Source organism: Dermacentor silvarum, chromosome 2 (genome assembly GCF_013339745.2).
Source record: "Dermacentor silvarum isolate Dsil-2018 chromosome 2, BIME_Dsil_1.4, whole genome shotgun sequence".
Lineage (NCBI taxonomy): Eukaryota > Metazoa > Arthropoda > Arachnida > Ixodida > Ixodidae > Dermacentor > Dermacentor silvarum.
In genome coordinates this window covers 1,956,997-1,975,087 of record NC_051155.1, presented here as the reverse complement: position 1 = coordinate 1,975,087, position 18,091 = coordinate 1,956,997, and the positions used below count along the sequence as shown (strand labels likewise).

General features: G+C 49.8%; 3 protein-coding genes across 3 annotated transcripts; 1 reads left to right on the top strand and 2 right to left on the bottom strand.

The window, feature by feature from the left end:
* The first annotated feature begins 577 nt into the window (after positions 1-577).
* LOC119443207 (monocarboxylate transporter 3) lies at positions 578-4,929 on the top strand. The gene is made up of 2 exons (XM_037708370.1): positions 578-914; positions 4,730-4,929. Exons 1-2 carry the CDS (start codon positions 578-580, stop codon positions 4,927-4,929), a joined length of 537 nt encoding a protein of 178 aa, XP_037564298.1.
* A 9,483-nt stretch (positions 4,930-14,412) lies between these two features.
* LOC119443206 (uncharacterized) lies at positions 14,413-15,150 on the bottom strand. The gene has a single exon (XM_037708369.1). The coding sequence runs from the start codon at positions 15,148-15,150 to the stop codon at positions 14,413-14,415; it is 738 nt and encodes a 245-aa protein (XP_037564297.1).
* Positions 15,151-17,331, bottom strand: LOC125943603 (uncharacterized). Its single transcript, XM_049663075.1, has 3 exons — positions 16,931-17,331; positions 15,738-15,832; positions 15,151-15,249 (listed from the first exon to the last, which is right to left on the bottom strand). Exons 1-3 carry the CDS (start codon positions 17,069-17,071, stop codon positions 15,177-15,179), a joined length of 309 nt encoding a protein of 102 aa, XP_049519032.1. The 5' UTR covers positions 17,072-17,331; the 3' UTR covers positions 15,151-15,176.
* Between the last annotated feature and the right edge of the window lie 760 nt (positions 17,332-18,091).

The window sequence follows — 18,091 nt, the reverse complement described above, 5'->3', positions numbered from 1 at the left end:
ATTGTATACATAATGCGAAAAGAGTACGTGGATGTGTGTGTGTGTGCTTTTTGTCAGTCTTTCAGTTTGCTTGCAGTACTCAAAATGGGTCGCGAATGTATGAGTTGTATGTTTATGAAGGGAGATGAACATTGATTTATGTTTTGTCTAAGGGGCTGTATTTCTTCGTGTTATGTCAGTATCGCATTTTTTTACAATGTGCCAAATGGCGATTGTATACTGTCAATGATGTATTTTTATAGAGTGAAATAAATATTCCATCGAAAGGTTATCCGAGTATCTGTTTTGTGGGATGGCACTGTTTGAAAGAAAACAAACGCTGTGGCACAGCTGCCTTTCCGTATATTCATATTTTGCAAAATGATGCTTCCCGCTGTAAGCAGCGCGCGCCTGAACAATACGAAAAGCCCATCAGCGCAGCCGGCGGGACGCTTTCCAGCAAAGCGTTCAAAACACACGCGCCCGGAAGTATATGGTTCAGGTATTGATAACGACCGGTTGGGCGCTGCCGTCAATTCGGCCGCTGGGTTCCATGGGAGCTCTTGTTTAATTTCTTTCTCTATGATGTCATCGTCTCATGCAGGCAAGCTTCTTGCTGTCAGTGGTGGGCTTCACTAACGTAGTAGGCCGCGTGGCCATCGGTGCCGTATCTGATCGGCTGGGTGCGTACCGCATCTGGCTCTTCATCGGCTGTGTCATGGTTTGCGGCCTTTCCACCGTCCTAAGCGTGCTCTCGCGCACCTACGCCGAGCTGCAAGTGTACGCTGCCACATACGGCGCCGCTGGTGGTGGCTTCATCACGCTCAGCTCGGTGGTCGTGGTCGACATGGTGGGCCTGGACCGCCTCACCAACGCCTACGGGCTGTGTCTTCTCTGTCTGGGAGTCGCAGCATTAGTTGGACCACCGCTAAACGGTAAGCGCGCATCTTCGACAAAACACACCCTAGCGCACTCTCACTAAGCGCAAGCACAGTGAACCACACAACTAAATGCAACGGCTTCCTCTTTGCTTACAGGATAAATACAAATATAGCAGCTCCTTTTTGTGCGCGCTATAAGACCAGGGCGTCACGCATCTGGTGGCATGTTTGTCCCGCTCACTCCACAAGAACACATAAGGTGACTGATCATGGCATTCTGAGCTGAACTGCTATGTGGTCATCGCATCTGATTATTAATTGATGGACTTGAACTGAAATATGTGAGAAACAAAATATCCCGTTCGGCACCAGCCTGCTCGAGAACCGACTGTCTACATGAGGCTTAGTACTTTCTCAGTCGGTCAGCAATATTTTGCCTTACTATTCATTGCAACTTCAAAAACTGAACAAAATTTATTATGCATTCAAATTCTGGAATGTAAATTGAAACATTTATAACTGCTAGCTGGAGTGTGTTAAATGTCTCAATTAGCTATGTGTTATGGCTGATGCGGGCGATGCCACTGCTGCTGCAAGAGTGGTTTTTCACTCAAGTACATAAGATTACATACACTCTAAAAAAGTTTACACCCATTGGGTTGTATCTTGTCCCCAAACAAGAATCATCATCTGTCTCTTCCGCATTTCCTTTTTTTAACGCTGCAAACCCGGTACTTCCTAGTCACGAAAGGCTTGCGCGTTATCAGCGTAACACTCCATTCTCGGCAGGAAAGTAGCGAGTGCTGAGTTTTCAAAAAAAGAAACGCAAGCAAGGCAGATGACGATTATTGTTTGGGGACAAGATACCACCCAAAACTTCTTTTAGAGTGTACAGTGGTGCCGTTGCTTATCAGCGCGGTTTATGTGGAGTAATACACTGATGGTGCGCGCTAGCAGAAACGCGATCGGGATTATCACAGCACGGGTTATCGCACCGCTTCCCCCTAGTCAATTCTATAACGTTGCGATGGCCCTCGCTGCAGTGTAGACTGTTGCAGGCTTGGCTACCCATTTGGGGCTGGAGGGCCGGGTACCGTTCTAGAGCATGATGCGGAGGCAAAGATAGCTTGAAGAACGAGCGTTCGGGCTGGGCTGCATGACCTCCGGACATGATGTCATTGGTGCACAGTTCCGCCTGCCTTCTGCACTTCACACATGACGCCACAGGCCTCAGGCAGTTTAACACTTGGAATCTGCGGAAGTTTTTATGTTTAGCACGTAAATAAGAATCACCACACTCGAATGGATGTGGCGGTGGCTGCTGGCTGCAGTGCGAGTTGTACAAGTCCTGTTGAAGTCTCGAAAGTACAGAACCGAAGTTCCTTGCAAGAACTCGGCGAATGCCGTCCCAGTCCCAGAATGTAGCGTGGAGGGCAAGTAAATGGCATCGCAAAGTCCGCTAATCTTCCTGAATTGAGTGTAAACGACGACGACGCTGTTCACAGGCTCCCTGCTAAACCAGGGAAAGAGCCTGGCATCGTAGTTCGATTTGTGCGGCAATCGCAACCTGACGCATGGCTTGATGCTAGAAAGGGCCTAAAAAACGTGAAATCAACAGTGACCATTGTTGAAAATATGACCAAACAACAGAGGGACCTCTTACGCAGCATGCGTACATGGGCGGCTGAAAACGACTATCGTTTCACCTGGCACTCGAATGGGAAAATTCTATAGTTCGGAAAGCAGAGGGTGCACGTGCTGTTGTAATCAGAAGTAAAGATCACCTATTGGAGCTAGCTGCTTGATAGGTCACTGCCGCATCCATGGAGCTCCCGCTTAAAATGGTTTCTTTATTGTCCCACCCTATTGACCCGGCTGAGCTTCCAAATCATGGTTACAGCGAGTTCAACAAGAGCATAAACTGCTTTCACTTAAACTTGCGATCTGGAAGGAACAAATATGACGACATAGAACATTTTTTAGTGATATACGTTTCCCATTTCATGTACTTATGTTTACGGAGACTTGGTTTCGTAATGATGCGGAAGCTTTTTATTTGCCAGCGTATAATTGTCACTGCCTAAACCGTGATACTTGGCGAGGAAGTGGAGTGTGCATCTTAACGCTTAGGGAAATGAATTGTGAAATTCTTTCAGTGTTTACATGTGTCACGCCCGATTACGAAGTGACTACCCTAAAATGTGGTTCCTTTGTGTATTGCGTCTACTACCGCCCACCGGGGCGAAACATATCCAATTTCTTATCCTTCTTGGATGCACTTTTGCAATTTGTTGATGACTACAAGAGTACAGTAATCATCGGAAGGGATTTGAACATTAATCTCTATGCTGATAGCGCCATGAAACTTGGAATCATTATTAAACGTTCACTTATGTCACAATGTAATAACTGTACCTACACGTATTACTGAAAACACAGCCACAACATTAGATGTCTCCATAACCAATTATAACAGCCCTTGCATTAAGGCAGGCGTTATTAATTATGTTATAAGTGATCACTTGCCAGTTTACATTTCACTGTCTCAAACTAACACTTTAAAAAAGCAGAAGCACTCTTACGTGTACCGTGAAATAAACCCTGTCACGCTGTTAACATTCCGCGACTGCTTGTCTAACGTAGACTGGTACGATGTTTTAAACGAAAACGACCCAGATGCAGCCTATGAAAAGTTTTTACGCAAATTTACGCGAATTTATGATGAATGTTTCCCCTACAAAACATCTGGTAGGTCAAGAAAGTGTAGGAAACCGTGGATGAATCATGAACTGCTCAGCCAAATACGAAAACGCGAACAACTTTACCGATCGTTTGTTCAAGTAAGGTCTGCCGAAGTACTGAAAACTTATAAAGCATTCAGAAACCGCGTCAACAAAACTATTCGCTTAGCCAAAAAGGAATATTACACCGATATGTTCAGCTCTTCTCAAGGGAGTTCTGAACAGCTTTGGAAAAAATTAAGATCGGTAATTGGTCATGTTCCTGAACCGCTTACAAAACTAGTAAGGGACGGAATGGAGTTAGAAGGCTCGGAGCTTTCTAACGCATTTAATAACTTTTTTTGTCTCTTTCACCGCTTTGTCCACGAATAATTATATCCCAACATTAAAAATCATAACGAGCACACCATTTTCTTAGATTCGGTCAGTGAAAGCGAGGTTGTTTCGTCTTTTATTAAGCTAAATAACAGCAAGTCCCTCGATCCATCAGGAATACAAATTACACCAGTTAAATACGTTATTGATATCGTAGCGAACTGTCTAGTTCATATTTTTAATATGTGCCTTACAACCGGAATGTTCCCACGTAAGATGCAATGTGCAAAAGTTACTGTTATATACAAGAAAGGTGACAGAAACGATTTTTCCAATTATCGTCCTATTTCCATCCTGGCAATTTTCTCAAAAGGGTTAGAGAAAATAATACTTAAACGACCCGAATCCTTCGTTAACAGATATAACATTCTAAACCCACTACAACTTGGTTTCCAAAAAAATAAATCAACAGAACTAGCACTCCTTGCACAAAAAGAGTACATACTTGAAAACTTCGAAAATCACAACCTAGTTCTAGGTGTGTTTTTATATTTCACAAAGGCTTTTGATAGCCTTAGTCATCAAATTCTTCTCCAGAAGCCTAAACACTATGGTATTAGGGGTAACGCACACTCCTGAGTCCTTATTATCATCGTACCTACGATACCGCTCACAATATGTAGAAATTAACGGGCACACATCTTCCTCAAGACAGATTAATTTAGGTGTACCTTAAGGCAACATACTGGGCCCATTTTTATTTCCACGATCCTGCGACTCCACGTCCACGATCTTCTGCGACTGCGCCCCCAGACTTTCGGCCAAAACCCGACGGGGTTTTGGCCGACAGTCTCGCGGCCTGCCCCGCTGTGGATCCCGGTTGCGAGCTACTTTTCCCGCGGCGGGTCTCGGACTGTGCTTCATCATCCGGCATGACACCATCGCTGCCGGAGTCCGAGATGACCTCCCATGCGCTTCTTTTGGCGACCCGGTCTCTGGGTTCCACACGCTAACCACAGCTACTGACTGCAGGGCAGCCGTTGCCCGAGTGCTTTCAGGCGCCTCTGGGAGACAGCGGGAAACCCACGGGAGAGCAGAGGCCCAGGAGGACATCGGTTTCAGGAGGACACACGGCTCTCTACTGGTTCTAGCTTTAATGAACTCGTAACTCCTACTTTCGCGGCACACATCGCGGGCCGGGTATCTCCTTCCGATGGCCCGGCTTCTATCCAGGACAGTTCGGCTGCACACGACTTTTTGCCAAGACCTGCCGGGTTGGGCACCTCGGAGGGCCTTGGACCGGCGGCTGCGTTGCTGTGAGGGTGCGGGTCGCGTCACACGTCAGCATGGAGGCTCGCGCCGTCGTTGCCTCGAACACATGGCATGCCGGTCCAATCCGCTGCAGATGACCGCGACCACTGCGGCCGTCCCCGTTTGGCGAGACAGACGGCGGTTCGGCGTCCGAGACGACCTGCCATGCTTTGCCAAATGGGACGGTACGGTCATCGGCGAGACATGCGACCCGAGCGCAACACTCAGTGCCGACCTCCAGAGCAGCTGGTTGCGCGCTGGACGGATCATCAACGGCGACCTCAAACCCTGGACAAGTTGCTTAGTTGCAAGCGCACCGGAAACTTGCAGCGTGGCCGAGTGTAAAGGCGAATTGAACTAGGCCACGCGCGCTCACAAGGCGGGCGCTGGAGGAAAAAGACGATGAAGGGGGTTAGAACAGCCGGCCCAGTGAACGGGTGCTGTGTCTCTGTCTTCTTCATGCATTACAATATATATATATATATATATGGCAGATAGCACAATTCTAGTTCATGAGCTCGTCTACTCGAAGAGGCGGACATTACTTGCACAAGAAATTGAAATGCACAATCGACTAATTAATAAAAATTCACTAATTAAGTTTGAAACTAATTACGGGATGGCCCATATTGCAATTTACAAATTGTAGCCGCGGAGTTCGCAAGGCGGATCCACTTGGAACAAATTCTCGGGATGACACCAACTTTCAGATATTGATTTCCGAACTTTGCGAAGAAATGCATTGGCGTTCCAGTCAGGTTCTTAACAAAACGTCGCTTTATGCATTGAAGCACGAAATTAACTGGAACACCTATGCACTTCTCCGCAAAGTTCGGAAATCAATATCTCAACATTGGTGTCATCCCGAGAATTCGTTCCAAGTGGATCCGCCTAGCGAACTCCGCGGCTACAATTTGTAAATTGCAATATGGGCCATCCCGTAATTAGTTTAAAACTTAATTAGTGAATTTTTATTAATTAGTCGATTGTGCATTTCAATTTCTTGTGCAAGTAATGTCCGCCTCTTCTATATATATATATATATATTGTAAAGGCGTTTATTGCACGCAAGCGTTAGGGCTGACCGTCCGATCAGTTCAGGGAACCGCGAGCGCGAGCGGCGTAGTCCGAAAGATGCGCTGGAGAGACTGACCCACTAGACAGCGCTTGTAAGGATGCCCCACTGCATCGTCCCTCTTCTTCACTACAATTACCCCGGGGACGAAAAAGGGAGCCGTCCGGCGACCTAACAGTTCGTCACTATTAGGGGATCATAATACGGCTTGAGGCGCTCGATGTTGACAATGTCGCGTCCGCGACGGCGCATGTCGGAAGATGGTTCAACGGGCTCAATCACATAGTTGACGGGTGATGCACGCTCGACGATGCGGTAGGGACCTTCATACTTAGGCATTAACTTGGAAGACAGACCAGGTGCCGCGGAAGGAACTGAGAGCCACACAAGCGCTCCAGGAAGGAAGGTGGGCGCAGAGGTGGTGTCACCGCGAGTGTTCTTCTGGCGCTCTTGGTCATTGGAGGTAAAAGCCCGGGCGAGGTCGCGGCACTCTTCGGCATGTCTCACTGTATCAGAAATGGGCGCACATTCAGATGCCTCGGGCTGGTATGGTAGCATTGTGTCGATGGTGTGCGATGGGTGCCGGCCATACAATAAGAAATATGGCGAAAAACCAGTAGTGCTCTGCGTAGCGGTATTGTACGCGTAGGTGACGAAGGGCAGAATGGCGTCCCAATTTGTGTGGTCGGAGGAGACGTACATTGAGAGCATGTCGCCGAGCGTACGGTTGAATCGTTCCGTGAGTCCATTGGTTTGAGGATGGTACGCTGTCCTTGTGCGATGAACAACGTGGCACTCTTTGAGAATAGCTTCCACTACTTCGGAGAGGAAGACACGTCCGCGGTCACTGAGCAGCTCCAGGGGTGGCCCATGACGTAGGCTGAATCGACGAAGCAGGAAGGAGGCAACGTCACGCGCTGTAGCTGCCGGAAGCACCGCAGTTTCAGCGTATCGCGTAAGGTGGTCAACCGCCACAATGGCCCAGTGGTTTCCAGCCGATGTCATGGGAAGGGGCCCGTACAAATCTATACCGACGCGCCCAAAGGGCCGGGTGGGACAAGGTAAAGGTTGCAGCCCAGCTGGAGAGAGGCGAGGTGAAGATTTCCGGCGCTGGCAATCGGGACAAGAGCGTACGAACTTTTGAACGTAGCTATACATCCCTCGCCAGTAGTAGCGCTGTTGAAGGCGCTGGTAAGTCTTGAAAACGCCAGAGTGGGCACACTGGGGATCGGCGTGGAAAGCTGCGCATATTTCGGAACGCAGGCTGCGAGGCACTACTAACAACCACTGGCGGCCGTCGGAGCTGTAATTGCGCCGGTGAAGCAGGTCGTCACGAATGGCGAAATGGTGAGCATGACGGCGAAACGCGCGGGTTGATGACCTGGTCGATGGATCAGAGAGCCAGCCTATAAGCGACGCAATCCAGGGGTCCTTGCGCTGCTCGGAAGCGATGGTGCGAAGGTCGATGGAAGACACAGTCAACTGAGATATATTGTTGTCAGCCAAGGGAGAGCGCGAGAGGGCATCGGCGTCCGAGTGCTGTCGTCCGCTGCGGTAGAGTACGCGGATGTCGTAGTCTTGTAGGCGAAGCGCCCAACGTGCAAGACGACCGGACGGATCTTTCAATGACGCCAGCCAACATAGTACGTGGTGGTCCGTGATGACATCGAATGGGCGGCCATACAAATATGGCCGGAACTTAGTAAGAGCCCAGATGATCGCGAGACATTCTTTTTCTGTCACGGTGTAATTGTTCTCGGCTTTCGTAAGCGTTCAGCTGGCATAAGCGACGACATACTCAGGGAACCCTTGCTTGCGTTGCGCGAGGACAGCGTCAAGGCCAACACCGCTGGCATCTGTGTGGACCTCTGCAGGGGCTGTCGGGTCGTAGTGGCGCAAAATTGGGGGGTAAGTCAGCAGACGACGAAGACTCGTGAACGCCTCGTCGCACTCTGATGACCACGAGGTGAGGAGCCCGTTGCTCCCTAGGAGCTTCGTCAGGGGCGTTATGATGGCGGCGAAATTCTGAATGAAGCGTCTGAAGTATGAGCATAGACCGATAAAACTGCACAATTCTTTGATGGACGTTGGCTTGGGGAATTCGGCAACGGCGCGAAGTTTGTCGGGGTCGGGGAGAATTCCGGCCTTGGATACGACATAGCCAAGTATCGTGAGTTGCCTTGCAGCAAATCGGCACTTCTTTATGTTTAATTGTAGGCCGGCGTTCGATAAACACGTCAAAACACGCCGAAGGCGTTGAAGGTGCGTGGGGAACTCGGGCGCGAAAACTACAATGTCGTCAAGATAGCACAAACATGTGTGCCACTTTAAGCCTCGCAGAACTGTGTCCACCATGCGCTCGAATGTCGCGGGCGCATTACAGAGTCCAAAAGGCATGACGTTAAACTCGTACAAGCCGTCGGGCGTGATAAAGGCTTTTTTCGGTCGATCGACTTCTTCCATAGGCACTTGCCAATACCCGGAGCGCAAATCCAGAGATGAAAAGAACTCGGCTCCTTGTAGGCAGTCAATTGCGTCGTCTATGCGTGGCAGGGGATAGACGTCCTTGCGAGTGATCTTGTTCAGCCGGCGATAATCGACGCAAAACCTTACGGAGCCGTCCTTCTTTGTAACAAGTACGACAGGAGAAGCCCATGGACTTTTTGAAGGTCGAATTACGTCGCGCCGAAGCATGTCGTCGACTTGCTCGGTATTCACACGACGTTCGCTGGCAGAAACCCGATACGGGCGTTGTCGCAATGGTGGGTGAGAGCCAGTGTCGATGTGGTGCGTTACAGTTGAAGTCCGACCCAAGGAAGCTTGCGCCATGTCGAAAGATGAACGAAATTCTTCTAAGAGGGACAGCAGCTGGGAACGCTGGGCCGCTGTAAGGGTTCCAGCGATGGAAGAACCAAATACATCTCTGGGCAATGCGTCATATGTAGAAACAGCACTGAGCGTACGGTAGGTGGCGCAATTCGGGTAGTCGGGCACGTCGATAACTTGCACGGCGTCGATGGCTTCCTCGGTACCAACACATTCTCCTCGGAGCAGCATGACAGGGTATGGGCACGGGTTACAAACGAAAATTGTGCTAGTGCCCTCGATGATGTCCACGGTCGCAAACGGTAGCAACAGGCCCTTCCGTGCGAGGAAACGGCCAGACGGCGAAAGTAATGCAATGGCGTCCGAGAGGCCACTGCAGCGCATGTACACGATCATTGAGGCGTTGGGAGCAACCTGAGTGTCGGCTTCAACGATCAGTTTCCTGGAAAGTGGCGGAGCGTCAGTGGGCGTCAAATCTAGCAGCGGCGATAGTTCTATTTCGGCCCGTGCGCAATTCATAACGGCATTGCGGCGCGAGAGAAAATCCCAGCCGAGGATGACATCGTGAGAGCAGGAGGAAAGGATGAAAAATTCTATGGCGTAGACAACGTCCTGAATTTCTACACGAGCAGTGCAAGACGCCAAGGGTCGAATAGGCTGAGCACTGGCTGTGCGAAGGGATAGTCCGGACAGGGGCGTCGTGACTTTACGAAGTAAGCGGCAAAGTGTAGCGTCCATAACGCATACGGCTGCTCCTGTGTCCACGAGTGCAGACGCGCGGACACCGTCGACAAACACGTCTATCACATTTAATGGGCTGCAATGAGGACTTGTGCACTTCGACGTTGACGCAGCCCTTGCCTCTTGGACTGCGACTGTTTTCCTCATCCCGAGTGACGGGATGAGGCCGCATCGGCGATAACGAGCGCCGGCGAGGAGATGGGGAACGGCGGGTGTTCGGCGGCGGGCGGTATGTCGTTGACACACCGGAAGGTGGGTCGTAAGATGGACGGAGCGAACGGTTTGGCATGGACGATGCGACGCTGGCGGCTGCACACGATTACACAAACGAGCCACGTGACCGGCGTAGCCGCAGGCAAAGCATATAGGCCGGTTGTCAGACGTACGCCACCGGTTCGCTGTGGCTGGTCCCGCCCACGTCGGAGCACGCCCTGTATGGAGCGGCTGGTGATATGACTGCATAGCGGGCTGCACTGGTGGCCTAGCCACGACGTCGGCATAAGTGAGGGGCACAGGCGCAGAGAGTGGGTGGGGCCTCGCGCCGACTTCAGCGTAGCTGAGCGGTGCTGGTGCCAGACACTGTTGGGGTGGAGCCACGACCTCGGTGTAGCTCAGTGGCACAGGCGCAGGAACCTGGTGGCGTTGGATGGGATGGCGTTCGAGCGTAGCACTCTCCACCACTTGTAAAGGCGTTTATTGCACGCAAGCGTTAGGGCTGACCGTCCTATCAGTTCAGGGAACCGCGAGCGCGAGCGGCGTAGTCCGAACGATGCGCTGGAGAGACTGACCCACTAGACAGCGCTTGTAAGGATATCCGCCCCACTGCATCGTCCCTCTTCTTCACTACAATACACACACACACACACACACATATATATATATATATATATATATATATATATATATATATATGTGTGTGTGTGTGTGTGTGTGTGTGTGTGTGTGTGTGTGTGTGTGTGTGTGTGTGTGTGTGTACGCGAAGCTCCGGCTTCAGGCTGCCGGAGAATGCTTCGGGCGTTTTGCCACGGCTTCCCGCGCTCTCGCTGCCTCTGGGTCCGCTTGCCGGCGCCGCCATGCTGCTGCACTGATCACAAGACAGTCTTAATGAAGGGAAAACGAAGACCGCACCTCAATACCATATACGACCAATAAAACAACATTCTATATACTGTACACATGTGTTGTCACTCATTTGCATGTTCGAGTGGGTAAAGTACGAGGGATTCACGGTTACCTGAATGATCCCCCGGTGCTTCGCCCACTCATCATTCACTTCGTGGATATGCAGGGGTTTTTTCGCGCTAGCAACACTTTTAATGCATGTTTACCATGCGTTCTGCGAGTTTACATTACGGTTGTGTAGGTTGTAATGTCATGGACTCATTGTAGACGTCACATGAAGCAGTTGTCCTTTCGGTTTTGGCACCCCGTTCTTGTGTATTTCAAAGTATTTGTTGGTCTCAGCCAATTGAACCTCCTCACCGATGACAAGACTATCAATGCCATTTGAAAATGATAATATCCTAATATGCTTAAAAAAACGCCGTAGTTGCCCTTTAACGGTTGAGGGCGGCTGGGCATATTCAAAACGACCGGGGTTTTGTCGTTGTATTGGTGGCGCGTCACAATTTCTTCGCCAGATAGGACGTGTTTTCGCGTTCAAATTATGCGGGTTTTCTTTCCATAGCCATGATAGCTTCGCGGCGGAACTTTCTTGGGCGTTCAAATAAAGTACCCACTGAGCACGTTTTGTAGCCGTCTTGGACCAGCCAAAACGAACTAGAACGTCTACAACTATTCAAGACGTCTACAAAAGGTTTTTCTATGTACCTCTCGAGGACGCTTGCGCAAGACGCCTAGAAGGCATCTTGTTAAGCTGTTTTAGGTTATCATATTGCTAAGACGGCTAGACAACGTTTCGTAAAAACATCTTCAAGATATCTATGCGGGTCTTTATCTAGATATATGCATAAAATATGCATTTCGGTTCTTTCCGCACTTTATACGGTCGTTAGATATCTAGCACCCATACTGGCCACACAGCCTGTACTTAAAAAACATGAACATGCACTGCCTTTCCTTTGGTTTGTCATTTTACATTCCTGTAGGGTGCACATTTCCATTAGCTGCACATGTGTCGTTGCACTGTATGTCCAGTCGTAGCGCATATACGTATTTCACGAAGAAAAAAAAACATGAAGCAAACGTAAAAAATTGCGCTAGATTGAATTCAGCATACATACAAGACCTAAGGCCTTTAACCACGTTAATTGAGAAAACATAAAAAGTCAAAAATACACCCAAGGGTTGTACGTGCCTAAACTATGAAGCAGACCATAGGTGGAGAACCCGGATTAATTTTGGCCACCTGGGGTCTTCAAGATACACATCAATCTAAGTACACGATCGTTGTTGTGTTTCGCTCCTGTCGTACCCGAGATCTCGAGCTCAGCAGTGCGATGCTATAGACACTTAGCTACCGAGGCGGGTAACAGAAACGTGTGCCTATGCTGAGCAGCTGCGCAAATTTAGTGTGAGCGTTAGTTTCAGATAGATGAATAGGTGAGTCCAATGATATATTTTTGTGGCAGAAGATCGCGCGCAGTAACTCAGGTTTCTATCTGTGCAGTTTTGTGCAGGCTGTCACAATCGGCGTTGTTCGCACGGTGTTACTTCAACCTAAACGCCAGCGCGTTATTTGGCAGTTTATTGCTCCTACCGAAATCTGCAGATTGAGCTGTATCACAATTCTGCTGGCAGCTGTTCAATCAAGTAGTAAAAAACTAAAGTATTGCAAGTTCATCAATTCCTTATAACGTTTTTCACCGTCGTGTACTGCGAAGTTGTGAGACTGAATAGTTCATTTCATCGCTCTTTCAAATTAAATACCTATATATTGTGAGCGCTAACTGTGCAGTTCATCATCATCTTCATGTGTATATACCCATCCTCATAATCCTCATCATTTTGTCGGGTTGGTGTTCGTGGGCTGTCTCGCGCTGTGTGACAATAGAAGAGCTCTGCCTTCGTCCCGGGCGTCGTCTCACAAGTGGTGGAGCGTGCGTTGATATCCCCGTCCTCTTGCTCTACCGGTCACCCCTGGAGCTCGGCTCTGGTCGACGGTTGTGCTCGCCAACACCAGTTATGGCACAAACCACCGCATCCACTACTGCTACCACCTCAGCTCCGCCAGCTGGGCCTATTTGGTCCGTCACCGCACCGCAACGCGACCCTCGGGTTTTTTCTGGCCTTCGCGGCGAAGACGTGGAAGACTGGCTTGACCAGTACGACAGGGTTAGCGCTTGCAACCGTTGGGACGTGTCAAACAAGCTCCGCAACGTTGCCTTCAACCTGAGGCGGGTCGCCCAAACTTGGTTTTTCAACCATGAGCGCGAGTTCCCTGATTGGCCAGCATTTACTGTGCAGCTGCGACAGATATTTGGCACATCTGCTAGGTAGGCGCTCCGAAGTAGCGATACAGAAGCTCGCTACCCGCATCCAGCGAACTGAGAAATCCTATACCTGTTACATTGAAGACGTTCTGGCTCTCTGCCGTCGCGCTCAGAGTGACATGCCCGAAGGGGAACGTATCCGCCATATCCTCAAGGGCATCAACTCCATTGCCTTTAACGCTCTTGTAGTCCAGAGCCCCACTTCAGTTACTAACATCATCACGACATGCGAACGCCTTGCCACGATCTGCACCTTTCGTCTTCCACGCGCCTCCTGAGACGCTCACCTTACCGACAACGACGAGTTGCGAGCGCTCATCCGCATCGTTGTGCGAGAGGAGCTTCACGGCCATGGTCCAGCCGATACCGCCATTGCGTCTCTCCTCCCAATTTGCGCGAGATCATCAAAGAAGAACTGGCATCCATGCCAACTGTCACACATGTCCGGTCCCCTGCGCCTGTTTGTGCACCTTCTTACGCCGAGATTGCTTCGCGGCCTGCGGTCCCAGTTCCCTCTGCACCTGCCACCGTTGTCTGCGACCACCTGGCCTCGATGGCAACGAAGCCCACCGTGCAACCGTACGACTCTACCTGGAGCCCTTCCCGCCCAGTATGTTTCTACTGTGGCATACGTGGTCATATCTCTCGTTTCTGCCGCCGGCGCCAGCATGATGAACGACGTGGCTATTCCGCCTATGAGAGAGACTATATGCTCAGATCGGACGCCTACGTTCCAGGACCCTATATATCCTCGCCACATCGCTCGCCCTCACCTCCGTTGTCCCTAAAACATGTCCCGGTCTTCTCGCTCACCCCGTCGTCGTTCCCCGTCTCCGTTCTGCCGTACTTTGTATCGTTGCGCTGCATGTGATGTAGAAACAAGCCGTCATCTGATGAGCGAAAAGGGACGCCGCCTTTATTTGAGGCTCTATTACATAGACAGGCCAACACGTGTGGCCAAGCAAAGAGAAAACGCGTATCTTGCGCGGAGTAACTAAAATACAGAAGACTTCCGCGCATGTCTTATCACATGGCGATACAACCTTCTTCTGAACAAAAAAGAACGAAAAAAAGCATAATACGAACAATATTCAAGACACTTGGTTAAAGTTCTGGTCGTATTGTAGGCGCTTGGGGGGCCGTCTCTGCCTGCTCGATCTTCTAGGCAGAAGAGCGGACGCTTGCGGTGTCACCTGAGCTAGGTTATCACCTGCACTTGGTTGCACTGTCACTTGCACGTCCTGCGTGGGGTTCTCGCCGGGATTCACTGGTGTAGCCGGCGTGGAGTGACGAACGTGATCGTCGCTGAGGTCACCAAGATCATCGGGGTTGAAAGTTTCCTTTGTGGGTAACAGATGCCGCCGGTTCCGCCGAATAAGCTTGTTCCCCTGGGTTAAAGCGTTGTACGATCTCGGGTGCGTCTGACCAATAACTTTGGCTTTCGGCGACCAAGCTTTCCTCTTGATCCTCACGACTTGACCTTCTTTAAGGGGTGGAAGCGGCCCTTTTGAACGATCAAACTGGATGTGCTTTTGCACTTTCACCTTCTCTTGGACGTTGAAATCTGGCAAGGTTGACCTTAGTTGTCGTCCTTGCAACAATTCTCCCGCTGACCGTCCACCTTCCAGGGGCGTCGACTGGTAATTCGGGAGACCCAGCCAGAAATATTCGCCTGCTTCGTTCGTTTTCTTCAGAATCCGTTTCACCACCTGAACTCTCTTCTCCGCCAAGCCGTTGGCACGAGGGAACTCCGGACTCGATGTCACATGTCGAAAGTCGTACTTGTCCTGCGAATAGGCGGAATTCTCGACTTGCAAACTGGGGTCCATTGCCGCTCCACACTTCTACCGGGATTTCATATCAGGCATATATGGCTCCCAGCTTGTAGATGACCGTTGCCGATGACGTGTCCTCCAGCTCTGCAATTTCTGGAAAGTTCGACAGAGCGTCATACACGGACAGATATGATTTTCCCCCATAGTGGGGGAAAATCGACACCAACGCGATACCACGGGTATTCGAGTGGGGATCTCATGATTAGTGGTTCTGCCGGTTGGCTGTATGCGTGGCGTCTGCATACCTCGCACTTTTGAGTCATAGCAGCGATTTCGCCATTAATGCCTGGCCAAAACACGCATCTTCTCGCTCTTGCTTTCCATTTGTTCTGGCCCATGTGGCCTTGATAAATGCGCTCTAGCATTTCCTTTCGCAAGCGCGAAGGGATTATTACTTTGCTGCCTTTTAGAAGAACTCCTTTGATGACAGAAAGTTCGCTGGCAAACGGTTTCAACTATCCCTGTATGCTTTCGCCGGCATATATACTCTTCTTTACTCCACACGGGTATGGGTCTTTATCCGTTGCGTTTTCGAGCCGCTTTAGCGTGACATCGGTTACAAAATCTGCTAGCATACTCACGGCGTGTATTTCGATGTCTTCGTCACTTGCGGCGTCACCTTCTGAGTCGGGAACTGAAGCTCTTGAAAGCATGTCCGCCAGGATGAGCTGCTTTCCTGGAATGCATTGCATAGTGAAATCGTATTTTAATAACCGCAGGAAGAACCTTTGAAGTCTGGGCGGCATTTCTCCGATTGCTTTTTTAGCGATAGCTATCAGTGGACGGCGGTCGGTCTCCAACGTTATTTTGCGGCCGTAGATGAAATAATGAAATTTCTGACATCCGAACGTCACCGCCAAAGCTTCTTTTTCAATCTGAGAGTAGCGTAGTTCTACTGAAGAAAACGTTCTGGATGCGTACGCAACAGGATGCCAGCTATCGCCATGAAGTTGTAGAAGAGTCTAGCCCAGCCAAGCCAGTGACGCGTCTGACGTCACCTTTGTTTCTTTTAGAGGGTCGAAAATTGCCAGAACTGGCCCCCTGCTTAGGCATTCGCATATTTCTGCCCATTCTTTTGCGTGGCTGGAAGACCACTAAAAATTGCGTCATGTTTGATTAAACTGCGCAAACCAGGAGTTTTTTCTGCTAACGAAGGAATATACTTCGAAAAATAGTTGGCCACGCCGAGCAATCGCTGCACTCCACGCTTGTCGGTTGGCGCCGGTATGTCCGCTATGGAGTTGACAAGCTGTCGGTTCGGCGTTATTCCCTTTGCAGAGATCACATCACCTAAAAATTCAATTTCTTCGACGCCCACTTTGCACTTCTCTGCATTCAGTGCTAATCCCGCTCGTGTCGTGGCTTCAAGCGCGCTTTTTAAACGCCTGTCATGCTGCTCTCTTGACGTTCCCCACTCCAAAATGTCATCCACGTATACATGATTGCCCGGCAAGGACTGGAAGATTTCGTTCAACGTTTTTTGAAAAACTTCGGACGCAGAGGAGATACCGAACGGCAGCCTTAAAAATCGATATCTGCCGAACGGTGTTGCAAATGTACAGATTCTTGATGTGCTGTCATCAAGCGGAACTTGATGAAACCCTGCTTTCGCATCGAGACGGCTGAGTACTTTTGCGCCTGCCAATTCTGCTTATATATCCTCGCGCCGTGGCATCTCGTAATGCTCTCTCTTTATGCATTCGTTGATCCTTCTAGGATCCATGAAGAGTCGTAGTTTTCCGTCTTTCTTCTTAACAATTACTAAAGGGTTCACCCAGTCAGTCGGCTCGTTGACCTTGACAATGATTCCGGCTTCTTCCATTCGCCTCAGTTCCTTGCGCAGTGGTTCCCGCAGGGTCAAGGGTGCACGCCGGGCTGCTTGTACAACTGGAACTGAGCCTTTCTTGAGCACCATCTTGTATTGGCGTTGGACGCAGCCGGTACCTTGGAAAACCTCGCTTTATTCTTGCAGAAGTTTTTCCGAACTGCTTGTTACAGTATCCACGTTTCTGGTAATCAATCCGAGCTGTTCCGTTGCGTTCAGCCCAAGCAGCGGCTGATGTCCTTTCTTGACAACGAAAAAATTCAGCTTGCAGCTTTGGCCCCCGATGACCGCTTGTTCGCTGATGACGCCCACATGCTTGATTGTGGATCCGCTATAGGATCTTAGCGTTGAAGTGCTCTGTTGGAGGAGCGGTCTTGGTTTAATGTTCTTGTAGATAGAGAATGGCAGTAGATTTGCTTGTGAACCTGGTCAATTTTCAGAAAAACTTGCTCACCACCAACGTTCGCCTTGACCATCCAGGCACGCTTAGTTCCTACGCAGTCCACACAGACATCCAAGATGGCGAAGTCGTCGTCCCTCAATTCACTGACTTGCGCTGCCTTTCGACAGCACACTGCGAAATGGTTCTTTGACTGGCATACTCTGCAACTTTTTCCATAGGCCGGACAGTTTCGTGGCTTGTGCACCCTGCCGCACTTGGAACACTTGGGGTTTTCCTTGAGGCCATCTTGTTTCTTGCGTCATCTGCACCGGATCTATTTGTTCTTCTTTTTGAGCCCATGCTTCGTTTTGGAGAGCTGCTGCTTCGAATGCCTTTCATATTTGTTCCACTTTAGCCATTGTTAGCTGGTTGTCTTGGAGAAGCTTCGTGCGTAAAGTCTCTATATGGATTCCAATTACTATTTGATCGCGGATCATGGAGTCGGCCAAGCCTTCGAAATTGCATTGCCGGGCCTGCTTCATCAAGTCGCGTACAAAGTGCTCGAACGTCTCCCCTGCTGCCTGCATTCTCTTCCGGAACACATACCGCTCGTACACTTCATTTGTCTGTACGCTCCAGTAGTTGTCAAACTTCTCTACGACGGTCTTGTAATCTTCTCTACTTTCATCTTCCTTAAACACGAAATTGTTAAAGATTTCGCGAATTTC